Source organism: Coptis chinensis, chromosome 5 (assembly GCF_015680905.1).
Source record: "Coptis chinensis isolate HL-2020 chromosome 5, ASM1568090v1, whole genome shotgun sequence".
Lineage (NCBI taxonomy): Eukaryota > Viridiplantae > Streptophyta > Magnoliopsida > Ranunculales > Ranunculaceae > Coptis > Coptis chinensis.
Window position 1 is genome coordinate 7,980,659 of NC_141460.1, and position 19,698 is coordinate 8,000,356.

General features: G+C 43.1%; 1 protein-coding gene across 1 annotated transcript; it reads left to right on the forward strand.

The window, feature by feature from the left end:
• The first annotated feature begins 7,235 nt into the window (after positions 1 to 7,235).
• On the forward strand, positions 7,236 to 8,299 carry LOC147496497 (uncharacterized). Its single transcript, XM_086562596.1, has 2 exons — positions 7,236 to 7,774; positions 7,918 to 8,299. Exons 1-2 carry the CDS (start codon positions 7,236 to 7,238, stop codon positions 8,297 to 8,299), a joined length of 921 nt encoding a protein of 306 aa, XP_086418722.1.
• The last annotated feature ends 11,399 nt before the right edge of the window (positions 8,300 to 19,698 follow it).

Below are 19,698 nucleotides of genomic sequence, written 5' to 3' on the forward strand. Positions count from 1 at the left end.
TCTCATATTTAAGCGAGTTACCAAACACTTGGTGCTGTTTGTTATTGCAAACACTTGTAAATTTGCTTTGATTTTTCATCCAGTGCAGGTTGGAACATAGTTAGCAAAAAATTTAAAATTGTGATCTGCTCTCGTTACCTTTAGTTTAGATGGAAAGATGAGCTGTTGCATTCTTTTTAATATTGTAGAAATGGTTACATGATTACATTTTTAGTTTACTTATTAGCTCAATAATTTTGATTCCAATAATCAAGGTAATTTCAAGTTGAATTGAAACTTTGGTGTAACTGTTGTTGTCATTAAATTTATTGACTTAATGAATCTTTGCAACTATCTGTGTATCATCAAGGTGTTTGCTTAGGATAATTGTTGATTCTTAAAGTTGTTATGTTATGAGGTACGTAGATCAGACACTTCAACATCTAATGAAGCTTCACTTTCTTAAAATCTTAATAGGAAATTTCAAGCGAAACCCAAACTTTAGATTAGATGGATACTAAATTTCTTTTTGTGAAACTTCTCAGCCTTTTCAATACCTATGATTTTGATGAGATACACCTTAAGACCGAGGACTAAGTTTCTGTTCCATAGAACCAAGTTCTCCTTTCCTGACATTGCCTAGCAGGAACTTTTGTTCTTCTGCAACTTTGAGTTTATTGTTTTATAAAGTTAATAAGCATGGAAGGGTTGTTAAACCCATCTTAAACGACGTCCAGTTAACCAGTTATTATATTAAATTTCTAATGCATATGGAATTGGGCTGCATTGTCAGTGGGTAAGAACAATAGTTGGAAACATGATGCTTCTATCATTCCATGTTAAAGCGGGCAACTTAAACAAGTTATTTTGTTTACTTTAGGCTTACTGTAAACCTCATCGGTCACATCTAGATCTAAATTAGCCAACTGCAATTTCGGGTTATCGTATATTCTGAAGTTCTAAAATATTGTCACAAACCAGGGCAGCACTTGCAACTACCAGTCTGCCAATTTGCCCAGAGAGTGAGAAGAAGCTCTCAAGTGACTTTGTTTTGCTTTCTGCTTACAACATTTCTAAAATAACTAGTGGTGGTGCTGCCTAGCACTTTGTGAGGTTGGAAGTAAAGTTTTTCCAGGCCAAGCGCTCCACCAGCCCCACTTGATCATCTGCAGACCATAACAGGCCATAACATACCACTCCAGGGTCCCTCAACGGGCCACTGCAGGCCATATCGACTCACCTTAGGCCACTGTTGGAGATCTGACCTTGGCTTCTCTGTTGAGGACGATTGAGACTGATTTGTGCATACTTGCATTTCTGTTACATGCCCATTTTTTTTCCACTTTCATTAGGTGGCCTGGAGCATTTTTAACGATAGAGTATAAGACGCCCTTAAGTTTCCTTTATGTTAACTTGCATTTGTTCTTATTGAAATTCGTTTGGAGTTTATCGAGTACATCGAAAATTTTATCTCGACATAGGTATGTGCAATATTTTTTACATTTATATATCTTTTACGTTTGATAGAGTATTTGGGGCTGGGTTGCATATGAAGCCTATGTGCTTGGTGTAGCATGATTAGTTATTATTTCAAGGAAGTCTGACTCTTTCGTTTAGTAGTTATTGACTTCTTGTACTAACGCATTGTTTGTGTATTTTTTTAATACTGTGAAAAAGTGGTTATATGATTATATTTTTAGTTTACTTATTAAACCAACTAACACATTTTTCTTTATATTGTTGTTTTAGGTTGTAAGTGAGCTTTGATGGAGGAAAGAGACAACATGGTAGCTCATTTAAGTTTGTTTGAGATGGATTGGTTGATTAGTAATTTGTTAGATGAGTTAGGTAAATTGCATTATTGTAGAACTATGAGACTTGATTTTGAATCAAGTTTTGAGATATTTAATTTTTTTTCTTGGTGAATAAATCATGTACTATGAACAAGTTCTTGGAATGATTTAAGTTGTTAGTAAAAGTATGATTTTAGTTTCCATAATGGAGTTGAGTTGTCAGGGTGTGTGAATGCATGGGCTTACATAAATTTCAAATTTACAAGAATTTTCAGATTTACAAGAATTTCCAATTCACTAGAGGGTGCGAAAAAAAAACAAAAAACATAAGAAGTTATGACGGCTTTCAAAGAACTGTTGTGTTATATACCAATTCTTGATAGTTTTTAGTATTATTTTCTTGACTATTTTTTTTGTCGGTGACGCCTACATAGAAAACAAATCATAAAACAGTGTATTTCTTGACGTTTTTTCTAGTAAATTTATGACGGTTAAGTAAAACGTGTCATGCAAATGTATCTAGTTATGACATTTATAAATGAATTTTTGTTATATAAGTTCAAACTTTTATGTCAGCTTCTCCAGAACCATCATCAAAATTATGACGCTTTTTGTTAACTTTTATGATAGGCTCTATAGTGACAGTTGTTTTTTTAATGAAAAAACGTCATTAAACCTGTTTCATGACGGCTAAAAGCCGTCATCACAAATCTTTTTTTTAGTAGTGACTTGTTGTGGCCCATTATATAATGCGGACTGGGTCAAATACAAAGGGGGGAGGTAGTGAAACAAGGTAGGCTGGGGAGCATGGGATCATGTCCGCAAAACCCTAGAGAGGGGAGGTGGCACGGGTACGGCTGTAAGATGGGTCGAGGGATGATGGAAGGAAGAGGGACGGTCTGGATGGGGGCATTTCAATGGAGGAGCGAAGACTAAGTCAACGGGACAAGGGAGGGAAGCAGTTTAATACGCTACCCCAGGGAGCAGGAGAATCAGGCCGCAGAACCCTAAGGGCAGACGTGGCCGAGGTACGGCTAAGAGGAGAGTCGTCAGATGAAGGGATAGATGGATGGTCCAGAAAGAGAGGGGAGGGGTATAAAAAGAAGAGAAGGAAGACAGGAAGAGGAGGCCGCAAAAGAAAGGAAAAAGTGGAGAGGAAAAAGGAAAAATAGAGAAGAGAAAGAAAGAGAGAACGGAACCAAAATTTCGTGGTTCTATTTGAGTGTTATTTGTGTTTTACTCCATTGGAGGTTTTTGGTTCTTACATTTGGCGCCGTCTGTGGGGACTGAGGAGCAAGAAAGAGATGGCACCTAAGAAACAGGTAGGGAGACCGAAGAAGGGGGCCGCACAGGAACCAATGCCCGAGGTAGTGGTTGGGGAAGAAGGAGACAGAAGAGAAGGGCAGGAAGCGGAAGCGACGTGGCTCATGAGAGGAGATCGGGAGGCTAAGAGAGGAGAATGACGAATTAAGACGAGAAATAGAAAGGGAAAAGGAAGAGATGGGTGAAGAGGCAAGCGAGAATACAGAAGAGGAAGAAAATGAGCCGAATCTTGTGGAAAATCTGGTAACCGGTTTGACAGTTGAGCAGGTGCAAGAAATGATAAATAACGATAGGGAAGCTAACCGACAACAGCCGAAGAGTCGTGGGGGAGCAGCTAGTTAGGTGATGGCCGGTCTAAATCGTAACCTATTGGCGGATGGCATCTGGGCGTCGGAAGTCCCAAAGCATTTCAACCAGCCTAGATAAGAAAGGTACGATGGAAAAGGAGATCCAGCAGATACCACATCCTTCATTTCCGACAGCAGATGCCACTCTGGCAAGAATCACGATATGACGGATTGCAGTGTATGATGTTCCTAGCTAGCCTGAAGGGGGGGGCGTCGGACTGGTATTATCGGCTACCAGCTGGGAGTATAAGGAGCTTTCAAGAGTTGGAACAGGCGTTTATAGATCACTTCATTCATCAGAAGAAGCGGGTGGTGGATATCACGGCATTATTCAACGTTTGACAAAGATCTGCGAAGTCAGTGAGGGAATACCTGTGTCGGTTCAAAGGTGAGACATTGAAGGTCGAAAATCTGGATGAAAGAACCACCATGATTGTATTTGAAAGGGGGATGCGGCCAGGGACAGGAGTACACCAGTCGGTGGCGAAGAATGAGATTGCAACCTTGCATGAACTGTATCCGCGAGTAGAGAAATATATCTGATATGAGGATAGTATGAAGAAAGAGTCCAAGAGATCCGGGAAGGCGGTGCTATCCTTGGAAAAAGACAGGGAGCCAAGGAAGGCAGTTGCGACCGAGAAAGAAAGGGGAGGATACCGAGGATACACACCACATGCAAAAAGAGGCCGAGACGGGATTAGAAGGGAGAACAGAGAGAGAAAACCTTACCGTGAAGTGGAAGTTACACCGCTGAATAGATCCTTGAGCGAGATATTACCGCTGATAAAGAATATGCAGGGATATGAGGGTCCACGGAACACACCCAGAGAATTACCTGATAAACCTTTCTGCGCCTATCATCAGATACGCAATCATGAGATCGACGAATGCTACGCACTAAAGTGGATGGTTCAACGTTTGGTGGAAAAAGGAAGGATGAGAGAGTTTATAAGGGGAGGACAGAACGAGGAGGTTATACCCCGACAAGATCGTATCTTAGGAACCATTAACGTGATCTTCAGTGGAGAAGAATTAAGCCATAATGCTCATAGAGACAGGGTGCGAAGAACTGCGAGCATCCAGCAGGTTAATGAAGGGATTGATAGATTGCGAGCGAGAGTGGGGAAAGCGGGGGACAGGGATAGGTCATGAAGATGCATTGGTCATCACGGTGGCAATGGGCAATTATATGGTGAAAAGGGTATTGGTAGATTGCAGCAGTGTAGTGGACTTGTTGTTTAAAGGGGCGCTGGAAGAAATGGGGATTGATCATAAGCAGTTGAGGCCGCCACGGACTAACTTATATGGATTCAATGGGAGCATGACTGAGCCTATGGGAGAGCTCTTATTACCAGTAACCATAGGTCCAGTGACTGTGTTTGCGCGGTTCATGGTGGTGGACTCCTCTTCCCAGTACAATGCAATTCTAGGGAGGTGATGGATTCATGAGATAAAGGTCGTCCCGTCAACTTCCTACCAAGTGATACGGTTTCCCGCTCCCACTGGTATGTATGAAGTTTGCGCGGAGACCAAGTGACGGCGAAGAACAGCCATAGGGGTACAGTTAAACGGTTGATCCGAGGGCTAGACGAGGAGAACTTAAATCCGAGGAAGAGGCAGGCATAGCAATTACAGTGTGCCTCGATGGAGGAGAAGGGGGAGGCGGCGACAGGTCCAAAGACGCTAGACGAGATTTAAGTGGTGAGTATTGGAAGGGAGGAGGAGAGGTTTACCGCGGTAGGGTCTAGCTTGCAGGACGAATGGAAGAGAAAGTTAATTCAGTTCTTGTCAGAAAACCAAGACGTGTTTGCATGGACCATTGAGGAGGTTACGGGGTTGGACCCAGAGTTCGCCTGTCATCGATTACACATGAGAGAGGAGGCTAAGACGGTAAGGCAAAAGTTGCGGAGTATTAGACCGAAGTATGCAGTGGGCATTCGTGAGAAAGTTGCGTGGTTGAAAGGAGCCGGAATAATTTGAGAAGTGGAGTTCACGGATTGGTTGTCCAATGTGGTGGCGGTACCAAAAAAGAACGGCAAGGTACAAATGTGCGTTGATTTCACATATGTGAATGTCGAGTGCCCGAAAGACAGCTATCCCATGCTGCGGGTGGATGAGTTGGTGGATAGGACAGCAGGATTTAAAATATTTTCGTTCATGGATACGTCAATGGGGTACAATCAAGTCGCAATGTACGGGCTAGATCAGAAGAAAACAGCATTTGTGGTAGAAGGCAGCACGTATTGCTACACGAGGATGCCTTTCGGGTTGAAAAATGCCAGAGCCACATTTCAGCAGTTGGGAGAGAAAATGCTCGAAAGCAAGATCAGAAAAGGGATGGAAATATACATAGACGACATGGTGGAAAAGAGCGTGTTAGAGAAGGAAGATTTAGAAGGATTGATGGAAACGTTCGGAATCTTGCGAAAATACAATCTGAAGTTGAATCCAGAGAAATGCATGTTCGGGGTGACCACAGGGAAGTTCTTGGGCTACATTGTTACTCACAGGGGAATAGAGGCTAGTCTAGAATAGATAAGAGTGTTGGTAGAGATGTCGTCGCCACAAAATGTCGCAGAGGTGCAGCGTCTCGCTGGGAGAGTCGCGACATTGAATAGATTCATTTCCAAGTCGTCGGACAAGTGTAAACGTTGTATCGGTTGTTAACCGAACTTCGTGTAGACGCCAGAATATGAGGAAGCATTTCAAGAGCTGAAGAGGTATTTGGGCAAGGCTCCATTGCTGTTGCGGCCGGAGCAGGGGGAGAAGTTGTACCTGTATCTAGGGGCCACCGAGTATGCAGTCAGTTCCATTCTTGTCAGGCTAGCGGATAGAGTGGAGAGGCTGGTGTATTTCCAAAGCAAGACACTGTTGGATGCCGAGACCCGATATAGCAGAATGGAGAAGTATGCCCTTGCCTTGATTTTCTCTACCATGAAGCTGAAACAGTACTTTGAGTCACATTCTATAGTGATGGTGACAAACCTGCCGCTTAAACAAGCGTTAAGGACTAAGAAGTCGAGCCGAATGTTGAAATGGGCAGTGATGCTTAGTTCTTACGAGATACAGTATCGATAAGAACAGCGGAGAAAGAGCAGGCCATCGCAGAGTTCTTGGCAGAATTCCCAGCAGAATACCCGACGTGGGGAGAGGAGATGGTCATGGAATCAGAAAAGGACGTGGTGCCCGATCAACTAGACCCTTGGGATAAGCGGAATGGGTGGAGAGTATTTGCGGATGGGTCGGCCACGGACGCATGCAGCGGCATAGGAGTGGTGTTGGTTACTCTTGATAATAACAGGATAGAGTTAACCATGAAATTAGGATTTGCAGCATCCAGTAACGAAGCAGAGTATGAGGCCGTTATAGCAGGACTAAAAATGGGCGGAAGACTTGGGAGTGAAAGACTTAATCGTGTACTCGATTCAAATCTGGTGGTATGTCAAGCAAATGGGGGGTTCATGGCCCGATGTCCAAGAATGGCCAAATACTTGAAAGTGGTGCATCAAAGAGCTAGCAAGTTTACAAAGCTTCAGTTTATGCACCTAGGGCGCGGGGAGAATAGGCATGCAGACGCTCTGGCATATGTGGCTGCCGCCATGCTGGGGTCAGAAGAAAGAACTATAAAGGTGGAAAGACTGGAGAGGCCAAGCACAGAGGAGGTGATGGAGGTGTGCCAAGTTACAGAGGAAGAAGGTGGATGGATCCCATCAAGCACTTTCTAGAGGGAGGGGAGGTGATAGATAGGAACGATAAAAGGAGGTTGGAGCAGGCGTCTCAGAGATATGTATTGATGGAAGGGGAACTGTATCGGAAGAACTTCAATGGGCCATTGCTGAAATGCCTGGGGCCGCGGTTATCTTTAGAAGTACTGGCAGAATTGCACGAAGGGGACTATAGGAGTCACTCCGCAGGGAGGACTACGGCACATTGGTTAATGACGCAAGACTATTTCTGGCTTCATATGAAACGGGATGCATTAGAATTTGCTAAGAGGTGTGACAAGTGTCAAAGATTTGCACAACGAATATTTGTACTTACGGAGTCCCTGCATAATGTCTCCAACCCTTGGCCCTTTGCCATGTGGGCGTTGGATATCGTAGGGCCATCGCCCATGGCTAGTGGCAAAAGAAGATACATGTATGTTGCAGCAGATAAATGGATAGAAGCCGTCCCATTGCAGCAGATAAAGGAGACTCAAGCGATTAAGTTTCTATGGGAGAACATCATATGTTGGTTCGGGCTGCCGTATGCCATCATTGCAGACAATGGGACACAGTTCACAGGAGCTAAGGTGGCGGCTTTCCTCGAAGCCTACAAGGTGAAGCAAGGGTTTTCGGCGGCCCCTTAGAACCCAGAAGGCAACGGGCAAGCTGAATCTTCCAACGAGACAATACTAAACAATCTGAAAGGAAACTGGAAGATTGGAAGGGCGCATGGGCCGATGAGTTGAATCATGTTCTTTGGGCATATAGAACCACTCTGCGGACCACCACCAAAGAGACCCCGTTCGCCTTAGCATACGGCGTGGAGGCTGTGATTCCCTCGGAACTGGTGGTGACTACCAGGAGAGGCAAGGCTGTGGAGGAAGGATCGAATTGGCGCATTTTGTCTGGAGATTTGAATTTGGCAGAAGAGAGAAGAGATTCAGCCCGCATCCGTTTGGAAGAGTATCATCGGAGGTTACAGAGGCAATACAACAAGCAGGTTAGGCCACGAAAGTTTAAAGTAGGGGAATTGGTGCTCCACCGGGTGACACCAAGCACGAAGGAAGAAAAGGACGGGAAACTAGGCCCAAACTGGGAAGGGCCATACACCGTGATGGAGGAAGGGGGGTCAGGAACCTATAAGCTTTGAACAATGGAAGGAAAGCTAGTAGAGAGGCCTTGGAACTTAAGAATGTTAAAAAAAAATTACAAGTGAAGGTACCAAAGTTTCAGAGCAATGTAAGCAAGTCCAGAGCAGAGGACTAGAGCTGTATGTAAATGTATAAAACCACAACACTTTTGTAAATAAAAATGCGTTTCTTATGTGTAGTGTTTAAAGAAGAGTATAAACTATGAATCTGAGATGCAAGAGATACATGGGGCAAGGAGAGTGCCCCAACAGGCTTGAGAGCCTGATCGAGCCCGTAGAGTGGGATGAGCCCTCTACGGAACCTAGATGCAAGAGAAAGGTAGGGCAAAGAGAGTGGCCCCAAAGCTTGGTCGAGACCGCGGAGTGGGATGAACCCTCCACGGATCCGAGATGCGAGAGATACATGGGGCAAGGAGAGTGGCCCTAACAGGCTTGAGAGCCTGATCGATCCCGCAGAGTGGGATGAGCCCTCTGCGAAACATTGATGCATGAGAAAGGTAGGGCAAAGAGAGTGACCCCAAAGTCTGGTCGAGACCGCAGAGTGGGATGAGCCCTCCACGGATCCGAGATGCGAGAGATACATGGGGCAAGGAGAGTGATCCCAACAGGGTTGAGAGTCGATCGAGCCCACGGACTGGGATGAGCCCTCTGCGGAACCTAGATGCAAGAAAAAGGTAGGGCAAAGATAGTGGCCCCAAAGCCTGGTCGAGACCGCGGAGTGGGATGAGCCCTCCACGGATCCGAGATGTGAGAGATACATGGGGCAAGGAGAGTGGCCCCAACAGGCTTGAGAGCCTGATCGAGCCCACGGAGTAGGATGAGCCCTCCATGGAACATAGATGCATGAGAAAGGTAGGGCAAAGAGAGTGACCCCAAAGTCTGGTCGAGACCGCATAGTGGGATGAGCCCTCCACGGATCCGAGATGCGAGAGATACATGGGGCAAGGAGAGTGGCCCCAACAGGGTTGAGAGCCTGATTGAGCCCGCTGAGTGGGATGAGCCCTCCACGGAACATAGATGCATGAGAAAGGTAGGGCAAAGAGAGGGACCCCAAAGCCTGGTTGACACCGCAGAGTGGGATGAGCCCTCCACGGATCCGAGATGCGAGAGATGCATGGATGGGGTAAGGAGAGTGACCCCAACAGGCTTGAGAGCCTGATCTAGCCCACGGAGTGGGATGAGCCCTCCACGGAACATAAATGCATGAGAAAGGTAGGGCAAAGATAGTGGCCACAAAGCCTGGTCGAGACCGCGGAGCGGGGTGAGCCCTCCATGGACCCGAGATGCGAGAGATACATAGGGCAAATAGAGTGGCCCCAACAGCTTCAAGAGCCTGATCGAGCCCGCGGAGTGGGATGAGCCCTCCGCAGATCAGAGATGCAAGAGATAAGTGGGGCAAAGAGAGTTGCCCCAAGGCTTGGTCGAGCCCGCGGAGCAGGATGAGCCCTCCACGGACCAGAGATGCAAGGGATACATAACATACTGAAGAGGGAATAACATAGCATAAGGAGAGATTTGCATAAGGAGAGAGATGTCATACAAGTGGATAGATAGAACCAAAAGATAAAGAGGGAACAACATAGCATACTAAATCAAATATCATACTAAGAGAAATAAAGGAAGTAGGAAAAGTATGGAGAACGACAGACATATAAAATGTAGCTACACGACAAAATATGCGGACAGGGGCGAACCCAGGTCGCAAGTTAATGACAAGTATTTGATACAAAGAGAAAACTAGGGCATTCCCTAGGTGGATGAATCAGCCAGGTTTTTGGTAGTAGTAACTTCAGCATCGGCAGTGGGGGACTCCGGAATGACTGCGGCAGGATAGGGGTCGTCGCCTATCACAAGGTTCTCGGGTATGCCAGTGGGTTCAGTCACCAAAACGGCGGGTATCTCTGGGAGAAGGCGGCCTTCCTGGGTGAGCCGGGCGAGTTCCTCTTGGACTTTCCATGCCACTCTCTTCTCCGCCAAAGCCTTGAAACGGTCACGGAGAGCCGTCATATCTGATTGGTGCTGCTTCATCATCTTGGCGGTGTCATCCTTGTGGGCCTGACTGAGGGCATCCACGGTTTTCTCATGTTATTGGGTGAGGGCATCCAAATTGAGCTGGTGGTGGTGGAGGAGCTCTTCCTTTTGACAGCGCAAGCGATCGTTGACAGAGTCCATGTACAGTTGATGGGAGGATTCTGCCGACCTAAGTTCGTCCTGAGCCTGGACTTTGGCCAAGTTGGCAGTGGCCAGATCTGCCTGGAGTCCGGTGTAGGCCGCTCGCAAACCAGTGGGGCCGTTGAGCTCCTGTTCTAGGGCAGTCACCTTGTTCTTGGCGCGAAGATTGGCGCAGATCATGAAGGAGATGTCCAGGCTCACCTGAGTAAAAAAGGGAGAGGGATTAAAAGAGGGAGGAAGTTATACCCCTTCCCAGTTTGTGTATAGCGAGGTGCGATGTTGGTCAAATGTACCTCTATCATCATAGGCAATGTCCTTAGGCAGATGAGCATTGTAGAACAAGGAGGAGGCCACAGCAGCATTGCCCAAAGCAGAGTCCGCCGTATTCACTTTCCGGTTGCACACATTGAAAACAGGACAAAAGTCCTCAACAGGCGCAAGAGTGGATATCGGGGCGGGAGGCTGAGCGGGTTCCATGCCAAGCCGGCAAGTGCAGGGAGAGGAGTCAGCTGGATGAGAGGGTGCAGAAGTAGGGGCTTGACCGTCAGGCACAGAACTCTGGTGAATTGTAGAGACAGGCCCCTCAGAGGTGGATGTCCGCGGCCTCTTAGATGGCGGTTGATCAGCGGGCGCATGCATGTCGGCGGGGGGAATTTCCATCACGTCATCATCGGAGTCGCTATCAAACAATTTCTGCTTGTGGACGTCCATGTTAATGGGAGGTGAGGGGTGAGAGGAGAAATGATCGTCCCAGTGGGAGATAGAGCAGTAGGAAGGGACGTCGCTGGGAATGGAGGAAGGGTGGAGATCTTGAGGTTCATGGGAGGCAGAAGAGTGTCCGGAAGTTCGAGGAGGGGGGTGGTGAGAGCTGTGGGAACGAGATCTCTTCTTGGAAGGAGGAGACGCGTGGGGCTTTTGCTCCTTGGGAGGGGGAGGACGAAAAAAAGGACATGTTAAGCCACAGAAGGTGTTGAGAGCGGGGATGGGCAGTAAAAGAGCATCGGTGGTGGGATGAATGCCTAAGAAGTCAGCTTGGGCAGTGCCAAGATCGCGAGTTGGGCAAAGATAGGACAGGAGATGTTGTCATAAATCCTGGATTTGGAATTGGGCCGCCAACCTGTAAATAAGAACATAGGTGAGTTAATAGATCAAAGGGAAAACATTTCGAAAAATGGGGAATGAACTACGATACTCACCGCGAAGTCGGAAGGCGAGGTGGTTAAGAGTCAGGGTGGAGGGAATGTCCACGGACAAAAAGTTTCCTGATACATAGAGCGGATAGTGATGCCAAACTTTATCAGAAGTGGTGAGCTTAAGGAGAAAAGATTGTTTTTAGGGCGAATCTAATGCGTAGGACCGGTATCCTATCGTCGACATCCTTGGTGCTGGTTTTAAGATAGTATTGGGAGTAGATGTTGCGGCTAGTGATCTTGGGTTCCCGGGTCCTGTTATAAGAATTTGCGGCATACATTATCCGCCAAAAATTTTCTATACCTTGGCAAGGGGGAATGTTGAAGTGGTTGCAAACTTCAACATTCAGGAGAGTAAGGGGAAGCCGCAGACCGGCAACCATTTGACCTACAGTGATGACAAGAGAGCCCGGTCTGCGGGGAACCAAATGGGGATAGTGGGTGACAAAGGACACGTGTTCCAATACAACATCGGCTGGAACACCGTAGGCTGCTCTAATGGCATCTAAATTAGGTCTACGAGATCTAGGGGGGCGACAGTAAGGTAGTGAGGCGACCGGAGGTGGAGGGTATTGCTGTGGAAACAGGAGGAGGGGGAGAAGATACCCCCGCTGAACGTGAAGAAGACGAGTCACCAAATTCGCAGTCTGACATCGGAAGGGAGATGAACAGACTCTAGGAATTGAATTATTTCAAAACGAGAAAGGGAAAGACAGTTCAAATAAAAGAGAGAAGGCCAAGAAAACATACCGATCAATGGTAAAAGGGAGTGGGTGAGGTTGTGAGAGATAGCCGGAGATGAAGGAAGGTACTGGAGAGACCACCACAGGGAAACACACGCGCGCCGGTGAAGGTTTGGAGGAGGAGAAAATGGGGAGTTTAAGAAAAGAGAGTGAAGGAGAAGAGACAAGGGAAAAGAAAGTGAGGGAAGAAGAAGAAGGACTGAGGGGTTTAAATAGGCTAGGGGTAAAAAGGTAATTTTGAGTGGCAAGGAAAACAAAGCATCGGCTAGGGCTCCAGCCGAAAGACTACACGTGGGCGCACAGGAAACCATGGGCCACCAGAAAAAACGTGTGTGATGAGTGCCTTTCACATCACATGCTTCCCAAAATGGACAGATATTAGCTGGAGAGGAGATGAAACGGTAGAAGTTCTCGACCTTGGACCAATCATATGGCCGCGAAGGGGCATTTGTAGTGGCCCATTATATAATGCGGGACTGGGTCAAAGACAAAGGGGGGAGGCAGTGAAACAAGGTAGGTTAGGGAGTATGGGATCATGTCCGCGAAACCCTAGAGAGGGGAGGTGGCACGGGTACGGCTGTAAGATGGGCCGAGGGATGGAAGGAAGAGGGACGGTCTGGATGGGGGCGTTTCAATGGAGGAGCGAAGACCAAGTCAATGAGACAAGGGAGGGAAGCTGTTTAATAGCAGAATCAGGCTGCGGAACCCTAAAGGCAGATGTGGCCGAGGTACGGCTAAGAGGAGAGCCGTCAGATGAAGGGACAGATAGATGGTCCAGAAAGAGAGGGGAATGGTATAAAAAGAAGAGAAGGAAGACAGGAAGAGGAGGCCGCAAAAGAAAGGAAAAAGAGAGAAAAATAGAGAAGAGAAAGAAAGAGAGAATGGAACCAAGATTTCATGGTTCTATTTGAGTGTTATTTGTGTTTTACTCCATTGGAGGTTTTTGGTTCTTATATAACCTATACTAATTTAACTAAGCAATTGAATATGACTTGAATAAAATATGGAGAAGAATAGAGAAAGAATTAAGGGGATTTGATTCCACCTAGATAAACTCCTAATGTGCTAGTGTAGATTATTACAATCCTAACCAATAAAGATTAAGTAATTGATCCCGAATTATTCATGGCAATCTCTACCAACTAATAATTAGCATATAAGGAAGTTTAACCCATTCTCATGGTGAATCAACTAACCTACTAAAGTGAAACTCTTAAATACAATAATTCTAACTAACACATCAAGTCTTCATCAAAGCTTCATCAAACCCCTCTAATAGAGGTTTAGCTAAGAATTATGAGGCTATCATAAACATAATAATAAATAGAATAAGACATCATGAAGAACTACTTTATTAAAGATACTTGAATTGAATAAACTAAAGTTTTTATTAAAAGGTTCTAATGGAGGCTACAAACTAAAATAATTAATTAAACCTAACTTAAACTAAAGAGGGAGAGAGAGAACCCTAATTTACAACTAAACAAAAAAAAGAGTAGCCAAGTTTTGTTTAGCCTTAAACATCTTTATATATGAGAGGGCTAGGTTTACAATTCCGTGCATGGGCTTTGAAGCCATGTTTTGGGCCATAAAATCAAGCCCAAAACCTAATTACATATGTCCAAAAAAGGTTTCTATGCGTGAAAATATTTCAACACCCTTTTTGTCCACTTTTATTGCTCTGATTTGGTCAAGAATTAGACAATTAGAAAGCTCTTTCCGATCCGGTCATTTTGACATATAACAAGCCCAATTCCGAGGTCGGAGTCCAAAGATACGGCCTACGGAAGTTATGTTGACTTTTCTGCTCTTTTTCTATCCGCGTTGACTTTGACTTTTCAGCTTTGACTAGGCTTTAAAAAGACTTTTTCTCCTTGAAACTTGGGCTTCTTATCAACCAACCTTTGCTCATTTCTCTTGCAAAACTGACATATTTCTTTACATATTTGACTCCAAGACCTGAAATACGTAAACAGTACTAACTTTTATTTGTTATACACATAATTGGTCTAAATGTAATATTATTAAGAGGTTAAAACTATAGTTTTGGGCTCTTATCAATAGCCGTTTTCAAGTAGTGTTTGATTGATTACGTATTAATCAATATTGGATTGATTAGTCCAAGGTTGTCGACAAACAAGATTTTTCTAAGTGGGCCGTTTCTAAGTCACTTCGTTTTTTTTTTGTCCAAGTCACTTCCTTTTTTCTTTGTGAGTATCGGGAATATCCCCATTCATAGGTCCGAGATCCACATATATGAATTGAAAGGTCTGAATGAAACTATATAGTGTCTTTCATGTGTTCTACACTGTTCTGTGGATGCAATATCAGATATCAATGTAATTATGATTCGTCGTCTTTCCCTCCACTTTTCAAAAACTAGAATAAAATAACTCTCAAAATCCCTCTCTTAAACTGATAACAGACATGTTCTTCTCCACCATTCAGACCTTACATTACTGTGTAAGACTATATAGTGTCTTCTAATTCTTATATATTGTCGTTCATTATAGTAGTTAATAAGGCACATATAAAAATGTTTTAGGGGATACTATATAAGCTTTCCAAGACACCACATAAACTTATTAAGAACATGTCCGTTTAAGAGAAGGTCACCTCAGGACTGAACCAATTTTTTTTTTGGATGATCAATAACTAATTACTATTAATTACTACTAACTTTATACGTAATAATTCCTATTTACAAGTAGGCATTCCTATATATACAAGGCATCTGTCAAATTGAAAATTAAAGCATATCAAGGCTGAGTCTAACAATATAACCATTTTTAGACACGTGACGTGAAGATATGAAATGTACCATGAATATATGTAACACATACGCTAACAATAGAAAATAGAATAAATGTTAGTGTGGAATGGTTAATATGTGGACATTATTGATAACATAAAGACTCAGAACATACAATAAGTCTAGAATGTTCAATATAGTATAAATACATAATTAGAAAAAGACTGGGAACAAAATAAAATACATAGTAATTATGTAGTACTGGCTGTAGACTTGTAACAAGTTTCCATCCCTGGTTAGTTGAAAATTCCTCCATACGAAATGAAGTCTGACATTATGGGTAGGATTGTGTTGCTGCCTGATATTTTTATTTTTTCAACCGACACAACTTTATTAGTACATAAGTTGTACCACACTAGCCAGGAGTCGCACTTAAAGGTTAAGACGGCAACATCGATGGAGAAAAGGTCAACAAATTCTGGGTGAGAAAATGTCTGATACAAGTGATCCAAGAGAAACTTCAGCAGTCGACCCTAGCGTTGTAGTCTTGTAATATGTGGAGTTCGGTTTGTCTATCACGAATTGGACAATTCCAGAAGGTGTACATGATAACAATAGTGCCTTGGAAGTGGAAGAGCTTGTAACCATTTGGGGTTGAGGTCGTGAGGGGAAGCGCCACCTTTGTCACTCTTCAGCACCAATATGGAATGCCAAAATTCCAGTGTCCCAAAGAGACCAGTGTAGATGTCCCTTTGCTAAAACTCCAGGCTGCATCTGAATGTGTTCAGTGTTGAAGGACAAATATAGGTTTTCCAACCTTCTCCACTTCAAAATGTTGGAGTTGAAAATTTCAACAAAATGGACAATGACACTATTGTTTTTATTATCTCGGCTTTGAACTACAGTATGGTGGTTTGGTTTAGACAATCGGACTATGGTGAATTGTAAAGGTTTAATTGAATGTACCGACATGGCCATACACTCTGTCCAGAATTTAATCTTAGGTCTATGCAACATACACAATTGATGAGTTGTGGGTTTGCATACATAAAATTTGGTGTCTCTAAAATGCTCTTCACATAGACAAATAATACCTTAACTAGAAGATACCATGATCCGAACACCATTTGGGTAGAAGTCCAAATTTGGAGTAGGAATTGGTGGAATGTGAGCAATGTTTGAAAGGAAGGAAATATATAGTTCGGCAAAATGCTGGTTCTGAATCACGTACCTTAGAAATGCTTCATTTTTCATAACAAAATCGGTTATGAATGAACTCTCATAACCTAGCAACTCCCACTCATTTGATACAAATTTGGATTTCTGAAGCAATTGGAGTGGACCATGTGCAAGTATCTTTTGGCATAATTCAGGGGGGATGTAAAGGCTCTGGTTGGCGTCTTATTTTTCTTCTTCAGGAGATAGTGCCATTGTGCAGGTGTGAGAAAAAAGTTTCAATCTATCTTAGTAATGAAAAGGTTTTCAGTTAATTGCCTTTGTGTGAGAAAAATATTTCAGCATATCTTAGTAATGCATTGGTAACTAAGATTAGTAATGCATTGGTAACTGAAAAGGTTTTCAGTTAATTGCCCATCCCGCCCTATTCCCATTGTGTGAGAAAAACGTTTCAGTCTATCTTAGTAATGCATTGGTAACTAAGATTAGTAATGCATTGGTAACTGAAAAGGTTTTCAGTTAATTGCCCATCCCGCCCAATTCCCATTGTGTGAGAAAAAAGGTTCAGTCTATCTTAGTAATGCATTGGTAATTGAAAAGGTTTTCAGTTTTACTAGGCCTTCAGTTAATGTCAATGGAGATAGTGCCATTGGCAACTGAAAAGGTTTTCAGTTATTGTTCCGAAATTTCAATGTGCAATTTCAACTGTATTTCAATATATAATCACATAAATATCGTGGATAGGTGGAAACATTGTGGACGATTGTAATGTATTGTAGGTGCAACACGGTGTACATGAATAATTTGTATGTGAATACAAGTTTGTGGGACAGCTTATATAGTGTCTGTGACAGCTTATATCGTGTCGTGAATAACTTTCTAATTTACACTTATTAACTTGTTAGTAGGCACCTGATATAAAACACTCGATAAGCTCTAAACGACACTATATAAGCTGATGGAGACATTATATAATATGTCCGTGAACAAATAGTCCGTGTAAGAGAAAGCCATATTGTGTAAGTGTGGTTCAAAATATATTGCAACAAAACATATGGGTTCAAAATACCAGCAAATGGATTACATCATCACAGTCCCCACTTTACACATTCACATCACTTACAATGACCTACTGGGGCATCAAAGAATGCATCCATAATACTACAAAATCTACACAATAACATGCGGGTTGGGCTACCACGGTACCAAAACTTCAATTCACCATTAGTAGTTTTCCAATTCCACTCTTCCACAGGGGAGAGTATAAATCAATTATGGAAGGATATAAGACACTATATTAGCTGAGAATGGCACTATATATGCTTCACAAGACACTATAAGTGTGCTTCAAAATATATTGCAACAACACATATGGGCTCAAAATACCAGCAAATGGATTACATCTTCACAGTCCCCACTTTACACATCAAAAGACTACACATTCACATCACTTACAATGACCTACTGGGGCATCAAAGAATGTGTCCACGATACAACAAAATATGTACAATAACATGCGGGTTGGGCTACCCCACCGTACCAAAACTTCAATCCACCACTAGTAGTGGTTTCTCAATTCCACTCTACTACAGGGGAGCGTATAAATTATATAGCGCTTCTTTGGCATTGGAGGATACCAGACGCCTTGGACGATTTCTAGTCTTAGTCTTGTTGTAAGCAAAAAAGCAACAAATTCTATCTCCTTCGAAATGCTCATCTCTGAATCCATGTCAGAGTGTTTTCTTTTCATCGACTGTAATATGTAACAACAAACAATACGAATAATTAATATATACCAACGGTAATAAAATTACAACCTGACATTATAAAGAACCTCTCCGACACTGTAAAGGAACAAGAAAATAGAAATTACTATCAATCTAGCACGAGGTGGTGGGGGATATGGTTGGGGTGTAACCTCTGGAAAGGGTGCAGACAAACCAAATTCTTCTGGAGTATCGAACCCCCTTAGAAAGCTAAACACTGAAATGAAAGCGGGAGAACGAAGAAACATCACTGTCATAGCCATTTTGATATTTCTGGCCACACAAAATAACTCAACTCTAACAGGATCAGTTTCTTTTCCAAGTCCACCAACATGACATTTACCTAACATACCATCTATTAGAACTTGTACCCATCGCAACTTCTGTATTGTCATAGACTTGTGCTTATTTTCTATCTTCACAAAACCAACTGAAAACATTACAAAAAAGTATAGTTAGGCTCCTAATGTTCTTTTCAATACAATAAGTGTATATGTCCAAAACTTCTTCACAATCACATACCATTTCCCAAAGATATTTAGCCATGAAATTGACATCTAAACCCCAGGACCTCAGCAAATCTATTTCCACAACCAGATTGTAGAAGTCTTTATTAACTACTGACTTCGTGTCTAGCTTAAACTTGTATAGCTTGTTCATTGCTACAATGAAAATCTCCCACAAATGAGCCAAAGTATCAATATATAGGCATTTGGGTGACTGGGGATGCCATTTCAAGAAACCCCTAAAAGCAGGACCATTCATAATAGCCACAAGTGCAATCAAACTTTTCCCTACTATCCAGTATTCATCAAAAGTCCCTTCTTCTACATGCCATTTCCACCACTTGTTCGTCTTCTCCCTTCTATGAAAATCTCTTGCAGAACTCTCCTCTTCACAAGAATCATAAAATTCCATGAATATACTGATACTGGTGATTTAACAGAATATACGACACTATAATGGAATTATAAAATACTAAATTGGGTGGGAAGTGTGGGGATAAGAGTTTCCCTTTCTCCAATAACAGGTATTCAAAAGAAACAGAAGGAAATGTAGGGAACATTAGACGGGAAAGGTAGGAAGAAGAGAGGGAAATGTGTTTCATTGGAGTGTGTGGAAGAGGGAGAAGAAGATTAAGTCCTATTCTGAAACAAACTGTAGAAGATGGGTAGATAGAGAAGAAGATGAGGTTCTAACTTGGAAGAGGCTAATAAAGTAATTACATATGATTCAACACAAGGGTAAAATAGTATTAACACTAGAGAGGAAGAAGGGCATGGTAGGAAGTTCACATTTGTTCGCTGACATCAGCAAGTGGGGTCCAATGTCTGTTTTGGTACAAAACATTGGTTAACACTGTGCAGTTTAAGCATTAATCGGCAGCAAATCGCTCCAAGAGCTTATAACGATTAATCCTATTAATCAGGGATTAATCGAAAAATAGTTTTAATTTTAATTTAATTAATTTATTATAATATTTGATGACCACTTGATTAAATAGTAAATACAACAAACAATTTTTTGATATATATTAAATTGAGCATGTCTTCAGTGCGCGAGATGTATGGTGCCCAGGTAATGTGGGCTTTTGGATCAG